The sequence below is a fragment of the Leuciscus leuciscus genome (genome assembly GCF_965113295.1).
Source record: "Leuciscus leuciscus genome assembly, chromosome: 21".
NCBI lineage: Eukaryota > Metazoa > Chordata > Actinopteri > Cypriniformes > Leuciscidae > Leuciscus > Leuciscus leuciscus.
The window spans coordinates 32,461,029-32,481,185 of NC_138745.1; the positions used below are offsets into that span (position 1 = coordinate 32,461,029).

A 20,157-nucleotide genomic window follows, 5' to 3' on the forward strand; every position below is an offset into this window, starting at 1 on the left:
TAATTCTACCAAATGCATGCAGATGTCGTTTACAGTGTGTCTGGTCTCATCTGTGCATGTGGAGATCTGGGAAAGTCCATCTGGAGGGTTGAAGATGTGCCCAAAGGACAAGGAGTCCTGCTTCATATGCTGAATGCCTCTGGGAGTGAATGTGTTAAACACTTTACAGACAGAATGGGTCATATAAAAGCACAATAGCTGAATAGCTGAAGTCTAAGAATAGCCTGAGGAAAGAGGGTTTGCATTTCATCTAATCTAACAGATACATGATTCATCTCCATTCATACCTGTCTGAAGAGATGATCTCGCCACTTTTTATGTGCACATTTAAATGGATCCATAAAATATACATTGTCAACAACTGTGTAATATCTCAGTCAAAACAATAAAAGCACCGACAGCAACAGCCATCAATCATAAATTTCATGACCAGTTTTAGCAGGAAAGTGCATGTGTGAAACTCAATAAACTGTTTATTTCCATATCAAAAGCTCTTTCTAAATTCACATCATGTAGCAAAAATGATTTATTTTTCCCCTGCATGTTTTCTAGTTAGGAGTTTCAAAGAAGCTTCAAAGACCATGATCGTAAAAGACATCTACTTCTCACTTCCTTATTTCTGAAAGCACAAAGGACTCGTATCTGTGAGCCACAGCCCATATTCCGGAGCATTTTCTTCCTGGGTTTCTCTTTGATTGTAATGCAATGGCATTTCTTGTGGCAGATGTAACAGAGTGAGATGGAAGAACCAGCCGGAGGCAAAAACCTAGATTTTAGCATTATCTCTCTCGTCCACAGCAGAGGTGAATTTTAGCAGAGAGAGAGAGAGAGAGAGAGAGAGAGAGAGAGAGAGAGAGAGAGAGAGAGAGAGAGAGAGAGAGAGAGAGAGAGAGAGAGAGAGAGAGAGAGAGAGAGAGAGAGAGAGAGGAGCTCAGTGCCAGTGCATCTATTTGCCAGGTTAAACAATCATGAATGTCTATTAGTTTAGTTTCTAAAACAACAAGCTCAGCTGTTCAATTCTGTGCTAGACCTCACTATTGCTTTACAACTTCAGAAAAAACTTTTTTAGTAACCATTTTAATATGTACTAGACACTTAAATATAAAAAAAAAACATGACAATTCAGATTTTTTTTTTACAAATATGATTTATATGATTTTTATTTATCTACCTACATCTTTATTTTTTACTAAATTATTATAATTTTTATTCATATTAACACAACAAATATACTATATATATATATATATAAAATCATTAAAGAGTAAAAATATATGCTATTTTAGAGTATTTAAAAATTATTAGCCTGCGCATTTCTATATATTTATATTTTGACAGAAAACTAGAGGAAGAACTTTGAAATACTGTCTAGTATAACATAAAAATCCTACTAGTAATATAATATAACAATAATATTTTATATATCATTTTCATTTCCGTAGATGTAAAATAAGTGTGTTATTTGCTAACTTTTTTGGATTTATGCAAATATGAAAATCAATATACTTGACTATATTTATTATAAATACTTATTCAATACTTTATAATATTTATATTATCTATCTATCTATCTATCTATCTATCTATCTATCTATCTATCTATCTATCTATCTATCTATCTATCTATCTATCTATCTATCTATCTATCTATCTATCTATCTATCTATCTATCCATCTAATATATATATATTTGCACTTTACAATCACCCTTTCCCGCACATTATAAGCAAACAATCTATAGACTTAAAGCTAACCATATTCAAAAGTATAAGCACACATCAGGCTTACCTTGAGCTTGAGGCCGTTCAGAGGCACTTATTTACCTCAGAATCCATCGTGGTAATTTATTTTCAATGAACATAAAAAGATGCAGAAACATCCTCTTAGTTTTTCTGTCTTCCTCTGAGAAATTTATTTGAAACACTGTTCCTGTACATTAAAAAAACCAGACATAATTTTAATTCCAGGATTTAACTCTCAGCTCAGGAGGGAGGGCCAGTGCCACCGGGAACCCAAGCAGAATGAGTGTAAACAGTGGGAGGAAGGTTTTTAACGTAACATCTCTCATTCCATCAGGCTTCCAAAGGGAAGCAGCCTCCAGCACCACCTGCTCAGCAGGGAAAGGAGAGAGCGTTTCAATTTAAGAGTCCTTAAATTCCACACGCAAAGAGCTCACACAAAGCATAGTTCAAAAGGTCAGGAGGATAAAAATAGTTTAGAAGTCCACAAGATAGACAGCACCATATTCCATGTCCATGTTCCAGAGTGTATCAGCACAGAGGAGATTGCTGAGACCCCTGATGACATGTGTGTGACACTCCTCCTCTGGGACAGAAGAACACTTGAGGCCTGTGATCACAAGAAAAACACAACATTTAGTTACAACCTGGTGACATCCATCCATTCGTCAGTCCGTCTGTCCATCCATTCGTCAGTCCACCCATCCATCCATTCTTAAGTCCATCCATAAGTCCATCAGTCCATCCATAAGTCCATCTATTAGTTGGTCTGTCCGTCCGTCCATCCGTCCGTCCAACCATCCATCCATCCATTCATTCTTCAGTCCATCCATCCGTCCATCCATCCATCCATCCATCCATCCATCCATCCATCCATTCATTCTTCAGTCCATCCATCCATCCATCCATCCATCCATCCATCCGTCCGTCCATCCGTCCAACCATCCATCCATCCATTCATTCTTCAGTCCGTCCGTCCGTCCGTCCGTCCATCCATCCATCCGTCAGTCCATCCGTCTTTCCGTCTATCCATCCATCCATCCGTCCATCCATCCATCCATCCATCTATTAGTCAGTCCATCCGTCTGTCCATCCATCCGTCCGTCCGTCCATCCATCCATCCGTCCGTCCGTCCGTCCGTCCATCCATCCATCCATCCATCCATCCGTCAGTCCATCCGTCTTTCCGTCTATCCATCCATCCATCCGTCCATCCATCCATCCATCCATCTATTAGTCAGTCCATCCGTCTGTCCATCCATCTATTAGTCAGTCCATCCGTCTGTCCATCCATCCGTCCGTCCATCCATCCATCCATCCGTCCGTCCGTCCGTCCATCCATCCATCCATCCATCCGTCCGTCCGTCCATCCATCCATCCATCTATTAGTCAGTCCATCCGTCCGTCCATCCATCCATCCGTCCGTCCATCCATCCATCCATCTATTAGTCAGTCCATCCGTCCATCCATCCATCCATCCGTCCATCCGTCCATCCATCCATCCGTCCGTCCGTCCGTCCGTCCGTCCGTCCATCCATCCATCCATCCATCCATTAATTCTTCAGTCCATCAGTCCATCCATCCATTCATTCATTCAGTCCATCAGTCCGTCTGTCCATCCATCCATCCATCCATCCATCCATCCATCCATCCATCCATCCATCCATCCAAAACACATTAGAAACCACACAGCAAGACTACAGTTCATACTGTAAGTTTGGGGTCAGTAAAATGTTTTTGAAATAACTCTTTTGCTCACCAAGGCTGCATTTATTTGATTAAATATACAGTAGAAACCGTAATATTGTGAAAAATTACTGCAATTTAATTTCACTTTTTTTTATTTGAATTTAGTTTAAGAGGAAATAGGAAATATATATCCTGTACAATAGAGAACATAAATCCTGTTGCATGTAAGTCCTATTATCTAGTGTTGTGTATGAGCTGTCATGTATTACCAGGGTCCACTGATCTGATGACACCATTTCCTGCTTTCTGGCAGAGCTACGACCAAAGAATGAAGGCTAAAGAAAAAAATAAAAATAAAAACAAAAACTGAACATGGAAACAAAAACGAACGCAAAAAACAACACAACGGAACAAAGAGGAGAGAATAAACAGTACATTTAGAAAGAGACAATAAATATTATTGGAAAAGATGATGGTGCAGACCTTGAAAGAAAATGATAGATGAGTGGTCTATATGATTACCTTTTCTTCTAATTCCTTTATCTGTCGTTTCTGTGTCTCTATCCATTCTTCTAGCTCTTTTATCCTCTGTTGAGACAGGCAAATCTTTAGCTAACAAATAGGCAACACTAAATCCTGAAGCTTCATATTTACTGCAGAAAATGTGGTGTTTGCATATGCAAAATGAATGGTTATTTACAGGTCAAAACAGCAAATATACACATTTAAAATGTACAGTATCCATATATACCATTGCATTGCTATAAAAATAAGCATGATCTCTTCCACTTTTATAGATGTACGCAGACAGGTACCGCTTGAGCATGTTGTAGCAGCTCCATCCTCTCTCTGAGTATCTGCGCATCTCGCTCTCGTAATTCACTCAAGACCTGCCTCTTCCACTGATCGACGGCTTCCCTCAGCGAATCACGGTCCTGCTCGGTCAGCATCTCGGACACCTTACCACCCGTCTCTTCATGCTGCAACGCGTCAAACAGCATCGCCTCCAACTCCAGGATACGCTGAGAGAAACACAGAAGTGTGGGCCGCAGATGACCAGCATGACCACCAGAGGGCACAGGAAGACAGATCTGCATCTCATCATAGAGTAACACTCCTCTGCAGTCACCCAGAAAACATGATACACAGTCCTTACCTTATGTGCACAGTCCAAAGACTGCTTTCTGTAGTCTAATTCATCGTCCAAGTATCCTTTCTGATTGCTAAAGAGTTTCTTCGGAGGAAAATGACAAGAGGAAATAATCATTTTGATATAAAACACAGCATTGACAAAAGTCATCCTGTTAGTGAGTAAATCTGATGAAGATTATAAAGAACATGTCTGGGACTCTAGGTCATATTCAACCAAAATCAACAGGGGGAAATACATAAAAAAAAATTAAAAAAAAACATTTTAAAAATATATTTTGCATTAAAAAAACCGAGACCTGTTTTTTTTTTTCATGATAAAAATCCTGACCAAATTCTCTTTAATGCAATTTATATTTATATATATATGTGTGTGTGTATATATATATATATATATATATATATATATATATATATATGTGTGTGTGTGTGTGTGTATATATATATATATATATATATATATATATATATATGTGTGTGTGTGTATATATATATATATATATATATATATATGTGTGTGTATATATATATATATGTGTGTGTATATATATATATATATATATATATGTGTATGTCAAAATGAAAGGATACACATATATAAAATACTGTATATACTAAAATATAAAAATAATAAAAACTGTAAAGTAATTAAATGCAATGACAATCTAATGAGTAACATCAATAAAAAGCAACAGTAAAATGTTTGGAATGGGAACTTATAATTTTTTTTTTTTATATATTTTTTTCAGTTACACTTTAGATTAGGGTCCAATTCATACTATTAACTATGACTTTCGCCTCAACAAACTCCTAATTACTGCTTATTAATAGTATTGTTAAGTTTAGGTATTGTGTAGGATTAAGGGATGTAGAATATGGTCATGCATTAATATGTGCTTTATAAGTACTAATAAACGGCCATCCTAGTAATATGCATGCTAATAAGCAACTAGTTGATAGTGAGAACAGGACACTAAACTAGTGTTACCGTTTTTATTTAATTTTTGGGTGAAATAAGAGGAATGTGTGTGTATTGAATTTGGATGCATTTACCTTTTCACTTTCTATGTCCAACATTTTCTGCTGTAACGCTGACTTGGTCACTTCGATTTGCTCTAACCACTGAACACAACAGAGACGTTAAAAGAAACACTGGCATTCATGAAACGATCAGCAAAACAGCATGCAAGAAATTCACATAAAATGTAATAATTTTAAAGAAGACATACGGATCATACCTTCTCTGCTAAAGTTAATACCGTTCTGGCATGAATAACCACCACCTGCTCCTCATTGGTCAGATTCTGTGCGCGCCGTCCAATGAAAAGACGAGACATCAGTGACAGAAATATGCATGTGTAGGAGACACACCCAGGCATGTGTAAACACGCACATTTACATATGAAATCAACATACACTTACGGCGTTATCCCCCAGAATATCGAGTTTCTTCATCAGCTCTGTGATAACAATTTCCTGTAGTGTGAGAAAGAGTTTTTAATTGAGAGATATTATTCCATGAATCCTCCGCCAGACACCAGCAGATTAGATCTGATCTGGATCACTGATAGTCTGATATCAGTTCCACCTGAAAAGCTAAACTGAAAACTAGCGCGAAAAACAAATGATTTCTCAGCTGTATGTGTTATAAACATCAACAATAACCTTAAAATAATTAAAACCTAGTCAAGTTGTTATCTGTGGCACTTCTGAATAGTGTCTTCAGTGTCTAGATGTTCAGAAAATTGTAAAACAGTATGACATAATAGTGTTCTCACTATAGGGTAAGTTGTCAAAATGGGAACCTAGTTTATAAAAAAAAAAAAATAAAAAAAAAAAATTCTGAACTATAAAATCCTGTACAAAGGCACAACATATCTGCATTATGTTGAGTATCTGTGTTATATGGAGTAAAACATTTTAATGAGTAAAGCAGCTATTAAAAAGTATATATTTTAGGAATTATTAAATTATTAAATCATAATTTTTGCTTACAAAAACTTTCATTAATGTATATAAAAACTTTGAATTTGAATTTTTTTTAAAATCTTCCTCCATTGTGACAATTTGCCCCAACCTGATCGTTCATTATTAAAACCTTCTACAGTAGTTACTCCCGTGTGACAACTAGCCCCGGTCTCTCTATAGAGACATGAGGCATATCGTTCAGGGTAACTCACAGTAACACCCTCTGCCTCACAGTAGATCTGTAGAGGACTCATGCCCTCGGCAAAATGAATGCTCTGGAAGTTTATGGCTGGAGATCTTCTCTCTCTTTCCTGGAGAAAAATAGTAGCATCACTGTTATTCTTACACATAATCTGTGGCTCTGTTCCTGGGGCTGCAGTTCAGAAATATCTTAACTCAGAATCCTTACTTATCGGTTTAGTAACCATGGTAAGTTTAATTTAGAAATAGAACTTTTTCAAATTATAAGTCAAGAGTTAAGAAAGGAAGTTTTTGTAATACAGGCCCTTAAATGTGTGTTTGAAATTCACACATGACAGATTTAGGAGTGGAAAGATCTTCAGTCAGACTCACTTCAAGCTCAAGAATTCTGAACTCCAAGAGTTCGCTTTGGTCTTTCGCATCCTGAATTTCATTTTTCAGTCGCGTCTCCTCCATCTCCATGTTTTTAATCTGGGAACCAAAAACATAAAATGTTGGTTTAAAAAAGCAGACAAATGAGCTGCGTTCAGAGCCTGAAAGCGGCTTCAAGAAATTAATTAACACCACTGCTGAACTTACTGAAAGTCATTTATGGGTCATTCCTATAATTTGGTGGCTGTTTGGCTTTGAAACTTGAACAAAGAAGCAGTTTTTTGTCTTTACACCAAGTTTTCTAAAGTCACACAGGTCAAACTTAAAGGGATAGTCCACCCTCATGTCGTTCCAAAACTATATTTCTGTCATGACAACTCTGAGTGTTTGGCATGGTAATGGATATGACAATGTTGATATGTTTGGTCTTGGCTGAATAAATAAATTAATAATTTGTTACATTTATATAGCGCTTTTTCTGGATACTCAAAGCGCTTCACAATACATTCAACAACACACTGCTGTGAGGAAGTAAGACATGCTGCTGTTGTACAATATAGCACACATGAATTATCCATAGCAGATCTACACAGGTGGAGCTGGGGAAGCTGGAGGGTTTCTGAAAGCACACTGCAAACTGTTACTGCAAACGCTGTCCAAGTATTTGAAAGTTGAGAAGCGAGCTCATTGGCCAATCAGCTCTGCCCTATAGAGAACGATCTTATTGCAAACAGATTGAGTTAAGGACGTATCAACATGCACAGAACTTTGTATGAATTTCTTTCTTCTGTGGAGCACAAAAGAAGATATTTCGAAGAATGTTGGTAACAAACAGATATTTTTGGAAACCAAAACTGCTCGGTTTCTAACATTCTTTTAATATATCTTCTTTTGCGTTCCACAGAAGAAAGAAAATCATACTTGATTGGAACGACATGAGTGTGAGTAAATCATAACCGAATTTTCATATTTTGGCGAACTGTCCTTTTAAACGGTGTTATTAATAGAAACATTTCAAACAAATGACTAATGAGATTTACTTCAATTGAAAACATGCTCTGCTGATGTTCATCTTCCATTGGTCTGACAAACAGAAACTGCTCCCACCTTTTCTACAAGCTCTTGGTTGCGTTGGTACAAAGCTTGTTTCTCCTCAATCCACTTCATGTCCTGAAAAATGCACATCATTTAAATGCAAATGATTTGATATGATATGTTAGCAGATCTTATCGTGTAAAATCCTCTCAAACTCTCTCCCAGAATTATTCTCCGTCAGTGGCATATCTGATCCCAGAACAATTTCAGCCGTGTGTGTAACGCTCACAGCCCACACTGATGTATGACCAGCACTGCTTTCTAATCAGCTTTCACATTCTCTACGTTTAGGGAATACTTTTAGGCTGCCATCGTGTGTGTGTGTGTGTGTGTTTCCCTTTGACTCAAACTAAGTGGCCCTCAGGTGGAAAAAAATATAAAAAACTAAGCAGGGAGTTGGAAAGTCATCGCAAAACATATTTATCATGTCTGATTACATATATTATTTTCTTTGATGTAACTGCTGTGTTTCCACATGCAACCAAACGGGAACGTCTCCTAACAAGTGTGCACATGTGAAACATGTGTTATCACAGTCTTTAGTGGAGCCAAGTGTGCTGCACACATCCTGAAAAGTGAAGGCAAAAAAATGTATCGCCCCCTGGTGGCTGGTTCATAAACCCCACCCTCCACCTGTTATCCAATGGGATGCAAAGCCAAATTGAAAAAAATCCAATTACACTTCATATACATTTTTTCCCAAGATGGTTTCTGTGAGCGAGAGTACAGGCGGGACCTTGATACCGCGGCTCCACTGCGCAGACTCAGGCTCCAAGACCCTTTCTGGGATATTTTGACTTTCTTTTTCTACAGTGGAAGTAAGTGGAGACGCGTCGTCCATCTTTTTTTACAGTCTATGAGTGGAACTGTACAAATACACCTGTGCTAAATGACATTTTGCAGTTCTAACATGGATGCGTTAGCAGCGCTGGTGTTTTACCTGTCCCTGATGACTCAGAACACACTCCAGATCTGCTATTCTGGTCTGGTACCGGAACATTTCGGCCTGAAGCTGCTCTCGAGTCTAAAACAGATAACAAAGAACAGAGACACTGATGTGAAGGTAAGATCGATCTGCAGTAGCTCAGGATGAACATCATCTTGATCTTTGAATTGAATTGGTCATTGTCAAAAATATTTTTTTGCATATTTGTAAGAAAAAATAAAAAAATAAGCCATTTGCAACCAATTTTACATTTGCATATTTCTGATTAAAACAAGACATTCAGTTAGGAAGAAGAAAAAAAAGGTTACTCATCAGGAATTGATTCGATTGTGTGAAGTGGTCGCTATTAGAAAAGTGATTGGAGAGGGATTCAAAAATAATTTATGATGATGTGACCCAAAAATAAACATTTTAGAGGCATTTAATTTAGTTGAAAACATTTTTAATTAGAGACCTGGTGACTGACTGTCACTCATAGTGGTCAAAATAGCTTCGAAAGCTTGATCACATCAGGCTTGTTAATGACAGTTAATGACACTAAACACGGTGTAATACCGAAGAAAATCCTATTCATATGATGAACTATTCAGCCATCTGCTAAGAGCTGAGATGTTGTTGTTGTTGTTGTTAAGAGAATGAATATATAAATATTTGAAATGATTTACCTTGAGCTCTTTCTCTGCATCAAACGTTCCTCCCACCTGCTCCTGCAGGAGAGCGTAAGCGCGCTGAAGAGCCTGATACTCCATCGTCAGCTGACGGAATCGCAGCTCTGTCTCCTCCTTCACCATTCCCTGAGCACAGGGAGAGGACACGCTTACAGTTATAGTTCACAGACACACACTCACACCCACACAAACACACACACCTCCTCGAGGTCATCGTCTGGTGTGCAGGGCGTTCGGTCTGTGTGGTAGGAAATGGAGGAGCCGTCCGAGTCTATAGAGCCTTCCTCATCATAGCCAAAAAACGTCTCCACCACCGGCTACAGAGAGACAGCGAGAGAGGATTTTTGTTTAACAAAAGCTTTTTGACTCAAGTTTAAATATACAGAAGCACACACACACACACACACACACACACACACACACACACACACACACACACACACACACACACACACACACACACACACACACACACACACACTAACTATAATCTGTAATGTTGAGTATTAATATAATTTAAAAGAGTCAAATCAAACATCACCAGCCGTAATCAATGCAGAGGTGCTAAATTAATAAGATGACATCATTGTATAAAAAGTAAATAATATATATTAATATAAAAATAAATGCATAATTAGATGATAATCAACAAAACATCAAATGATAATATATTATGTAAACATTATATACATCAGTTATTCTTATAAAAATAAATGCATAATTAAAAGTGCATTACTTCAAAAATAGATAAAATGTAAAAAAAAAAAAATTTATTTGAAAGAAAATATTACATACAATGATTATACAAATAGATGCATAACCAACAATAATGTAATGTAAGAGCAATGTAACTTTAGTCTTTATAATAATAGTATACAAGAATAAGATTGGATAATGTATTACAAAATTATGCGGTAATGAAAACTATTGATGATTGGAAATTGTTTTTTATTCATGGAAAAGTACTTCATAAAAGCCCTTATTGGTTTTTGTTTGTTTTTTGCCAACATTTATTTTTTTATGCTTGATTTCATCTGTATGCTTTATATTGTATGTGCTATATACATATATATATAAAATATATATATTTTTTTTTTTTCAAGTGTGTTGGATAGTGCCGTGTATGCGTACCCTACAGGTTCTGAAGGGCTTCTTCCTGCGCAGACTGTCCTGTCTCCTGTATCTCAGCAGCATGTCTCTCTCCTGAGAAACAAGATTAAATTAAGATTAAATGAAAGAACAAAACACATTAACTTATATCAGATAGACTATAGTAAAATAACATCTTACATCTGTGTCTTTAAAGGTGCATTAAATAACAGTTTCCACTACACTTCCAGTTTTATCCATACAATTCTAATTTTATCCATAAATTCATGGCACGTGTATTTAGATTTTGACTGAACATCACATCCACTAAATTTCTCAGTCATTTCAGTTGCTAATTTCATTCACACTTTGAGAAAACCGATATTTCTGCAGATATTTTCATCTGGGTTTCGTTAGGTAACACGTACTGGATTCATTTGCACAAACATATTTTAGCATTTTACAGTGTTAATATTTCCCAGAGGCAAAATGACTCACTATCACACTCTTCACATATCCAGCGGTTTCCAGCGCCTGGAAAAAATTAAAATAGGCCAATCAGAAAACAATAAAACACAGTTTGTAATATTTATTCTTCAAAATGGACCCCAATCATTTTAATTCTTAATCTAATTGAGGCATGTTGACTTAAAACACATGTTAGTACGTCCCTGTGAGAAGAAATGCTGATACCCTGGACAGATCGTCGATTATGTTCTGTTGTTCCAGCACTTGCAGTCTCAGAAACTCAATCTCTCTCTCGTCTTGACTCAGATCCAGATCGTTCAGAGAACTGGGCCGTCGTATCGTCCCAGCCTTCTCTCGCTGCAAAATAAAAACTCATTCCTCACATCAAGAGGCCGGATGTGTGCACAGAGACTGCTGACAGATAATTACTCATGTCTGATGAGTTGCCATAATGATCAGATCATTTAGACATGAGAAATAACAAGGTTGTGTGCTTGCCGGATGCTGAACGGCTCGACCGATAAACGTGTTTACATGAAAACATGGCCATGTTAAAGAGGCATCAGTATTCAAAGCAAATGTTTTATGCAGTTGGTGTGATCTTCACCTGATAAAACTACATCAGGATCACACATTTATGGTTTATGCAGTGGAATAGGCAAGATGAATGCTTCTTTTGTCTGGAAAAAAACATCGAAATAATAGTCGAAGCTGGAAATGGTCAATTATGTCTAATGACAGTGGAGCGGTTGTGGGATTTAAATTGACCACAGCCTCCCCATCACCATCAGGGAAAGTGTATATTTTCTAAGATAACTAGATTTCCAAGAGGAATTATTTTGATTAGTTCATTTGGAGAAAAGCATTTTTTTTTTTTTTTTTTTGGAAGAAATTAATACTTTAATTCAGCAACGATGAATTAAACTAATCAAAAGTAGCAGTAAAGACATTTAGAACGTTACAAAAGCTTTGCATTTCAAATTATTTTCAGCACTGATGATAATATTAATTGTTAAGCAGCAAATCAGCATATATTAGAATGATTTCTGAAGGATCATGTGACACTGAAGACAAAAGAGTAATGATGTTGAAAATTCAGCTTTGTATTATAGGAATAAATTATATTTAGAAAATATAAAAAATATTAAAAAGGAGAAAACATTTTTAAATAGTAATTATATTTAAAAATATAACTGTTTTTACTTATTTTTGATCACACAAATGCAGTCTTGGTGAGCATAAGACCCTTCTTTTAAAAACAATAAAAAACTTGAAAGGTAGAGTATATTATATCAATTATCTTTTTTTTTCTTTTTTTTTTTGATCAACATCAATATTTTTAAGTGCTTTAACTGGTCACCATTTGATTGTTCACCATGTGATATTTCAAATCACATTGAGTATATTATATCAATTATTTCTTTATTTTTTCTTCTTAATTTATCAACATCAATATTTTTAAGCGCTTTAACTGGTCACCATTTGATTGTTCACCATGTGATATTTCAATTTTATATAATAATAATCAAAATAAAAATGTAATCACTGTGGTATAATAATGATTTCTTAAAAAATTAAAATCTCCCTCAATTAATATTAGCTCATACTATATAAATACATTTATGCTCACAGTTGTTTTCTGCTTCATTACCATTTCAATGTTCTCCTGAGTGACGAAATGCAGTTTGTTCTCCATGCGTCTCAATACATGAGCCAGTTCCTCATTTTTGTGGCTGAGACGTTTGTTCTTGTCCAGTAACGGCTTATACTGGCTCTCAGCTTCACGGAGACGCTTTAACTGGGCGCACAGACATAAACAGATGGTTACAAAAATGTAGGGGTGGGAAAAAGCATGCAGTAAATAATATTTGGACATCATTGTCTAATAAGTGCATCGCTGTATGCACTGATTTCAGAAAATACAACTAAAACCAGTAAAGTTACGCATTTTGAACCCAATGCATACTATCAGAATGTGGTCAGAGTTTTTTTTTGCAAAACTAAATGATTAGCCTATACCGGTAGTAAATGTATCACAATGCAAATACAACCTGTATAAAGATATTCTTGACTGTCTAAAGTTGGTCAATTAGTTTAAGACATGAAATCTAAAATAATAGAGAAGCCGACTGGACTTTTGCATTCTACTTGAACATCATGTCATGTTTGAGAGCCGAACTGAGTGGTAAATTCCTTCCTGAAGGTTTCAGCTGCCATGTTTAAATCACTCTGTCTCTGTATCGATCTTTAAGCCTGTCTGAGCTGAGAAGAGGAAACACTGAAGTCATTCATCACTGCTCAGATACTTACCACCATTACTGACAACATTTACACCATCACATAACACTTAGAAAGGCAAAGACGATCTTTAATGGTACACAGTAAACATGATACAGAAGACATACACATACTGTAAGCACAGACACACTTCATTTGTGCACAATGCAAAGACTTTTTTTTTTTTTTATGTTCTATGTTATCAGAAAATTATAATTAATTGTAGGTAAGAAGGCTGAATTATTTTCTGGACATAGTCTGAATATAAGTAAACAAATAAGAAAAAAATAAGAAAAGAAAAAAATACACTAAATATTATTTTTTTTTTACCATAAAATAAAGTGAATATATACATATTTATTGGGGGTTTTTCTCATACAAATATTGTTTCACCTTAACACAAGCACAGACTCACCAGTTCATTGCGTTCCTCTGACAGCAGTGCGTTGCGGTCCTCTAGTTTGCGGATAATAGCACTCAGTTCTGCAATTTTCAATTGGAAACGTCGAGCATCCTTCTCATCCAAGTGCTGCATCTGGAAAACAAACCAACTGCAGGTAACTGGGAAAAAAACTCTCCACTCCTATCATTTTTTTTTTTTTCAATGTTTAAATACTTTCTGTCTGTCTGTATATGAGTCAAAATCTGCTTATTGGTAATAATGGAACAACCCTTTTAAAAAGTGATTTTTCACTATTATTTTCAACAGTATCTGCATTTTCATGGGTTTAAAAATATTAAATAAAAAAATATTTTTGTTATAAGAGACAACAAAAACAACTGTGCATCAAAGTTCCTTTCCTAGTAATTTTTTTTTTATAAACACAAGTCACAAGTCAACAAATTGTTGAAATCTACCTGAATGTACAATTTTAACCAAACATGTCAGTCTCTGAGTAACTTGTAATTTACTCACACCACGGAATAAACTTCATTCCATAAAATAAGCATAATGAACTACGCAAAAAGGATTTTGAACGTCTCCGGCACGTTTAATACCCAAAAATCTAATATTGTTCACGTACGTTATCAAGTCCGTCAAAAACTTAGGCTGGCTGTCGGCTGGAATATTAGAACTCAAATCATCGACATAACACAATCACGGTCATCAATCACTTCACTGAATACTTGCCGGCTAAGAAATACATCATTATTACCTTACTATCCATCTGTTTTCAAATCCACATCATTTGAATATCAAGACATCAATGTCTGTCAAAAAATAACGTGCACAATGTAGGGTAGGGTAGCACGCACTTCCTGGAAAACACACACTACCGGATGTTTAACTACGTCATCGCTTCGCTTTCCGAGAAGAGGCCTGAGCGGCTTCAACACGCTGTCTGTCAGAGACTATAACGCACGCAATACAGAACGTACGCGAGTATAAGTGAAATACGCAAGATAAAGAGAATAAACGCAAATCCAATTGAAAAAATTCTCTGGGTTAGTGAACATCGTTCAACATGAGTTGGTTTTGACTGACATTTTTATGCACATTTACACTATTTGTTACATTTAATTACCCCTTAGCAGATTTTAACTATATAATGCGTATTTTTGTCAATTCTGTTTGGTGCTGTAGTAAGAACATATTTATTAATGTCAGGTAACCGTAGAAACAGAAGCAGGAGGATACAGAGCCAGAGAACACTGGCTCGTCCACATCTGACAAAGACCTGAAAGGTCACCGATCAAATCCATCTTTTCTCCAGCAGAGAAAATGAAAGCAGCAGCCGTGCCACCACAGCTGAAGCTGATATCAAACCGACAGCCAGAGACACGGATGTTCAGCTGCTGGGAAACAAGCCTCAGATATGAAAACGCAAGAATACACCACAGGTGTGTGAATACAAAGTGTGTGACCTCACAGCCCTTACAGCCCTGAGAAGGTGATATATGTGGGAAAGATCACACTCAGCACACATGAAGACAGAGTGAAAATGCACGTGAGCCCTTCTCACAGCTAAATCTATTGTAAGATGTGTATATTTGTATGATTATATATTTGACTGAACAACGGGCAACTGCAGGAAGAGTTTAAGCTTGTTGTAAAAGAGTCATCATTTCTGATACATCAGTTTGTTGGTGCCAGAGAAATGGCACACCGATGCTTTAAAGTTAAACACTGCTTCTCTCATATCATGATACACCACACTGCTGGGAAAAAGTTTGTTATACAGCATTCAAACATTGTGAAATCAAGAATAAAACCTAAAAAAATAGGATTGGATAAAGCAAATCGCTTTGGATATACCATCTGCATAATTTAAATGCACTATAAAAAGTGTTAGTTCCTTTGTTAGATTGCAGATAAAAATTAAAAATCTATGGAAAATAAAATGGGCCCTTATTCAAGTCGCAGCGGGAGACACTATTTTTTAGATCATGTGTGCAAGGAAAGAATTAAACCTCAAACCTAATGAGCACAAAGCCAGATTCAAGACACATGCTGCTGTAAACGGTTTGTTTTGATGCATAATATTAAATTAAATCAAGACACGATGATGACGGCAAAATTAATGTTGTGTTTAGTTTGGTTGTATTAAAGATCATTCTGAAGTTAATTAAGTAGAAACATTATAAGTATTGAAAAAGCTACTGCTGTTAATGAAAATATGTCCCTGATGTCTATTGTTAAGATTGCGCAGGTGATAAGAGGTGTAATTATGCTGTAATTTGTGCAGGAAAGAATAGGACAATAGATTCATGCAGTGAAGTGTGAGGATCCAGGGAAAGCTCTGTGTGTTTTCCACGAACAGATGAAACAAGCAGCCGGACCAGCAGTGTTTTCCTCAAACCCAGACCTGTTCAAGTCCTTGAGAACAGAAATGTCAATTCCCCTCTGTCAATGATGTGCATAAAGTTAATAAGGGTACATTAATGACCCTTGTGATGATCATGTACATGAATGTTCTTGCTCTGGATAGAAATAAAACTACTTTTATAGGTTCTGATGCTAAATAGCACCATCATTAATAAACAACGAGTCACTGATTGTTTCCGCAAGTATTTTCCCATTCATTTTCGTTTTCAATAGAGAAACAAGCCATTTAACCAAACCAACTATCTTCAGCTATAGTTGAAGTTTATGGTCAGTAAGATTTTTTTTGTTTTTGAAAGTAGTCTCTGACCAAAGCTGCATTTATTTGATAAAAAATGAAATATTTTTGATTATATTATTACAATATAAAATAGCTCTTTTCTATTTTAATTTATTGTAAAATGTCATTTATTTCTATGCATCATTACTCCAGTCTTCAGTGTCATACGATCCTTCAGAATTATTTATATATATTTTTTTATGTTGAAAACAGTTGTGCTGCTTAATACTTTTGTGGAAACCCTGATTCCCGAATCTTTAGATCTATTGAATGCGTCTATGATGAATTAAATAATTTATTTACAAAAAGAGAAAGGTACAAAACTGTATATTTAACCATTTTTATGAGGGAAAGAACAACTCATTCCATGAACTCATGAAACAAACATAAACAGACTTTTTGACTATAAAGGTAATTTATTCTAAGTGTATTTCATAATATTTCAAACATACAGATTTATCAGAAATTTGTAGCGCACTAGGAAAATTGCCTTTTAAACATGACTTTTTTTTAAAAGAACATGAACTACTTTTGATTTTAAAAGAAGCATAATAACTTTGGAGCTCATGTTAGGTCTATCTTATATATATATTTTTACATTATCACTCACAATCCGTTTCTCTATGGAGAATATGAATGGGAATGGGTTGAGGAAGACCGATGTGAGCGTGTGGGCACAGTGAAAGCGGCGAGGTTTAGTAATGGAGATGTGCTTACAGGGTTAGCTGTGTTCTCTGCTGTGTCTCCTGCAGCGGGTGAGAAAGGGCCCTCTCGTCTGGGGCTGGAGTCTCGCAGCAGGGCCAGCTGAGAGTCTACAGCCTGTTTCTGCTGCTGTAGTTTCCACGTGTGGCCCGCCTGAGCGCTGAGCTCTCTCTCCAGCCCACAGACAGCGCGCTCCTTTAGTTTAATCTCATCCATCTACAGGACAGAACACAGCACAGTCACATATGCACACGCGCACACGTCCCGCCTGAAACTGGACACAGGTGTGAGTGTGTCCCACGTCCACTCGGGACAGAGAACACGCATGCACAGCATTCGCCATGAAAACCCGTACAGTGATGAGCCACGCCACTTAATATTCAGAGATTTTATTGATTTGACGGCACTGACACTATTGGATGAGAACTGAACTGCGCTGCATGATGACATCACTGTTTACTTCAGAGCTGCTTTATCACTGAAAAGGAACTCGTTCCATTATTGATAAACTTTACACTGATATCGAACTGAACTAACTCTACACTGAACTGACTTCAGCTGATCAATGATACTATTTTATTTAGAGATGCTTTATTTAGAGATTCTGTTCGCATCATTGAATCATTATTTTCCGGTTTATCACTGTAAAGCTGCTTTGAAACAATATATATTGTATAAAGTAAAAATCTATCCATCCATCCATCCATCCATCCATCCATCCATCCATCCATCCATCCCTCCCTCCCTCCCTCCATCCATCCATCCATCCATCCATCCATCAAAAAGTACAAAGTGTGAACTTATGACTTTTACTCCTGTAAATATTTCTCAGGTTTATTTTTGAAAGTCAACTTCTGTACAGAAACATGTGTTAAAGTCTTGGTTACAAAAAGATCTACAGCATTGAATATTTCCACGGTTATTGCCCAGGGAAAAAAGATACAGTACATTGAACACACTGAACTCATATCATTGCATGTTGACACACTAAATGGGGCAAGTTGTCACAGTGTAAACCTGCCATTAAACAGCCCATTATCTAACCGTACAAATGTTTGGTTTTAGTACGATTTTTTAAATTTTTTATACTTTGAATACTTTTACTCAGCAAGGATGCGTTAAATTGATCACCAATGACACATAACCCCCCCCCCCCCCCACATTTTATGATGTTACAAAAGATTTCAATTTCAAATAAATGCTGTTATTGTGATATTCATCAAAGAATCCTTAAGAAAGGATCATGGTTTTTTTCAAAAATATTGCAAAGCTGTTTTCAACATTGATGATAAATGTTTCTTGAGCAGCAAATCAGCATATTATAATGATTTCTGAAGGATCATGTGACTGAAGACTGGCTCCTGAAAATTCAGCTTTGCCATGACAGGAATAAATTACATTTTACAATATATTAAAATAGAAAACAGTTATTTTAAATGGTACAAATATTTCAAAATTTTACTGTTTTTGTGCCTTGGTGAGCAGAAGAGACTTCTTTACCATTTTTTGAAACATTCTTTTTAGTATATTTTCAGCTAAACGTAAGCAGTAAAGCAATGATGAAGCAAAACAATTCATGAAACTTTTACATTGTGACAACTAGCCCCGGTCTCGCCTATACATTCCTATACAAATCTCTGTAGAAGCACAGTGTGTGCTATTCTTCAACCTACTGAAGAGGAGAAAAAGATTTAGTGAATGAAAGTATATCTCTCCCTTTCGATCTTCTTGGTGTGAGAATGACTCATTCTTCTCTGTTTGTCAGGCACGGCCAGCGTAGGCGTTACTGTGATCAGCGCATCTCGTAGGAAATCTCAGCGTGCGTCTATGTTTATCTGCATTATATAAAGCACTACATGGTGCGGTGGGAAATATTAGGTCCTGTTCTCTTATACGGCATCCCTGCGACTAGAGGAAGTCACTTATTCAGCATAAATGCACATTATATGACACATTAGCATTTTAAAGTTTCATGAGCTTCATGAATACATTGATTATGTGTATGCCATTACACACGCCTCACTGATTCCTTGGTAATTCATGTGCATGATAAATTAATTTAATGGTAGAATATCAGCCGTGGACATTTAGTATCCAGGCTCCAGGCCAGACCGCAGGGCTGTAGACCCGTGAGGGATGCCGGTGCGCTGCTTAACATGGAGGTGAGCCCCGCTGCTCCGTGGAAATGTCCTAATTTTTCAATTTCCTTTATTAAAACAGCGTTCTTGCAGGGCCGTGCTTTGAATGTCAAGCCAACCAACTTTTTGCTCAGAATGGATATGCATACAAATATTACACATCATGCCTACTGCTCACTATTCTATGTGCATTGCAATAATTGATTCTGATTGGTCAACTGATTCTGTTTGGATTCTGATTGACAGCATAGAGTGCAACTGTGGAGATTTTCCCAATGGAGAAAATTAATGGAGTTTTTACTTTCTAACATCAGGTTCTCTTTTTCTTCCCTTTATTTATCCATATTTGTTGCTATGAGGCATAGGGCACTCTAGGGGGTTTCTAGGGCATTGCTAGGCAAATACTGGGGTGTTCTAGTGTATTATAATTATTTTTATTAATTATTTAATTAATTAATTATAGGCTAATGAATAGACTTTTATATACACTACCGTTCAAAAGTTTGGGGTCAGTAAGATTTTTTTTATGTTTTTAAAAGAAGTATTTTCTGCT

General features: G+C 36.4%; 1 protein-coding gene across 12 annotated transcripts in view; it reads right to left on the minus strand.

Moving 5' to 3' along the window:
* Positions 1-1,883: 1,883 nt before the first annotated feature.
* jakmip3 (Janus kinase and microtubule interacting protein 3) overlaps positions 1,884-20,157 on the minus strand; it is a 42,666-nt gene continuing 24,392 nt past the window's right edge. For 3 of the 12 annotated variants that reach the window (XM_082151872.1, XM_082151877.1, XM_082151876.1), the window contains 20 exons: positions 17,482-17,682; positions 14,076-14,195; positions 13,035-13,181; positions 11,609-11,740; positions 11,414-11,449; positions 10,958-11,029; positions 10,027-10,143; positions 9,824-9,952; positions 9,153-9,236; positions 8,225-8,287; positions 7,118-7,216; positions 6,757-6,855; positions 5,993-6,052; positions 5,815-5,880; positions 5,630-5,698; positions 4,584-4,661; positions 4,243-4,449; positions 3,950-4,015; positions 3,697-3,762; positions 1,884-2,349 (listed from right to left, as the gene is read on the minus strand). In XM_082151872.1, coding sequence (XP_082007998.1) covers positions 2,197-2,349; positions 3,697-3,762; positions 3,950-4,015; positions 4,243-4,449; positions 4,584-4,661; positions 5,630-5,698; positions 5,815-5,880; positions 5,993-6,052; positions 6,757-6,855; positions 7,118-7,216; positions 8,225-8,287; positions 9,153-9,236; positions 9,824-9,952; positions 10,027-10,143; positions 10,958-11,029; positions 11,414-11,449; positions 11,609-11,740; positions 13,035-13,181; positions 14,076-14,195; positions 17,482-17,682 — 2,064 coding nt within the window. In that variant the 3' untranslated portion in view covers positions 1,884-2,196. Of the gene's footprint in view, positions 2,350-3,696; positions 3,794-3,949; positions 4,016-4,242; positions 4,450-4,583; positions 4,662-5,629; positions 5,699-5,814; positions 5,881-5,992; positions 6,053-6,756; positions 6,856-7,117; positions 7,217-8,224; positions 8,288-9,152; positions 9,237-9,823; positions 9,953-10,026; positions 10,144-10,957; positions 11,030-11,413; positions 11,450-11,608; positions 11,741-13,034; positions 13,182-14,075; positions 14,196-17,481; positions 17,683-20,157 lie in introns of all 12 variants that reach the window. The other 9 variants (XM_082151879.1, XM_082151878.1, XM_082151881.1 and 6 more) reach the window with 9 other exon arrangements.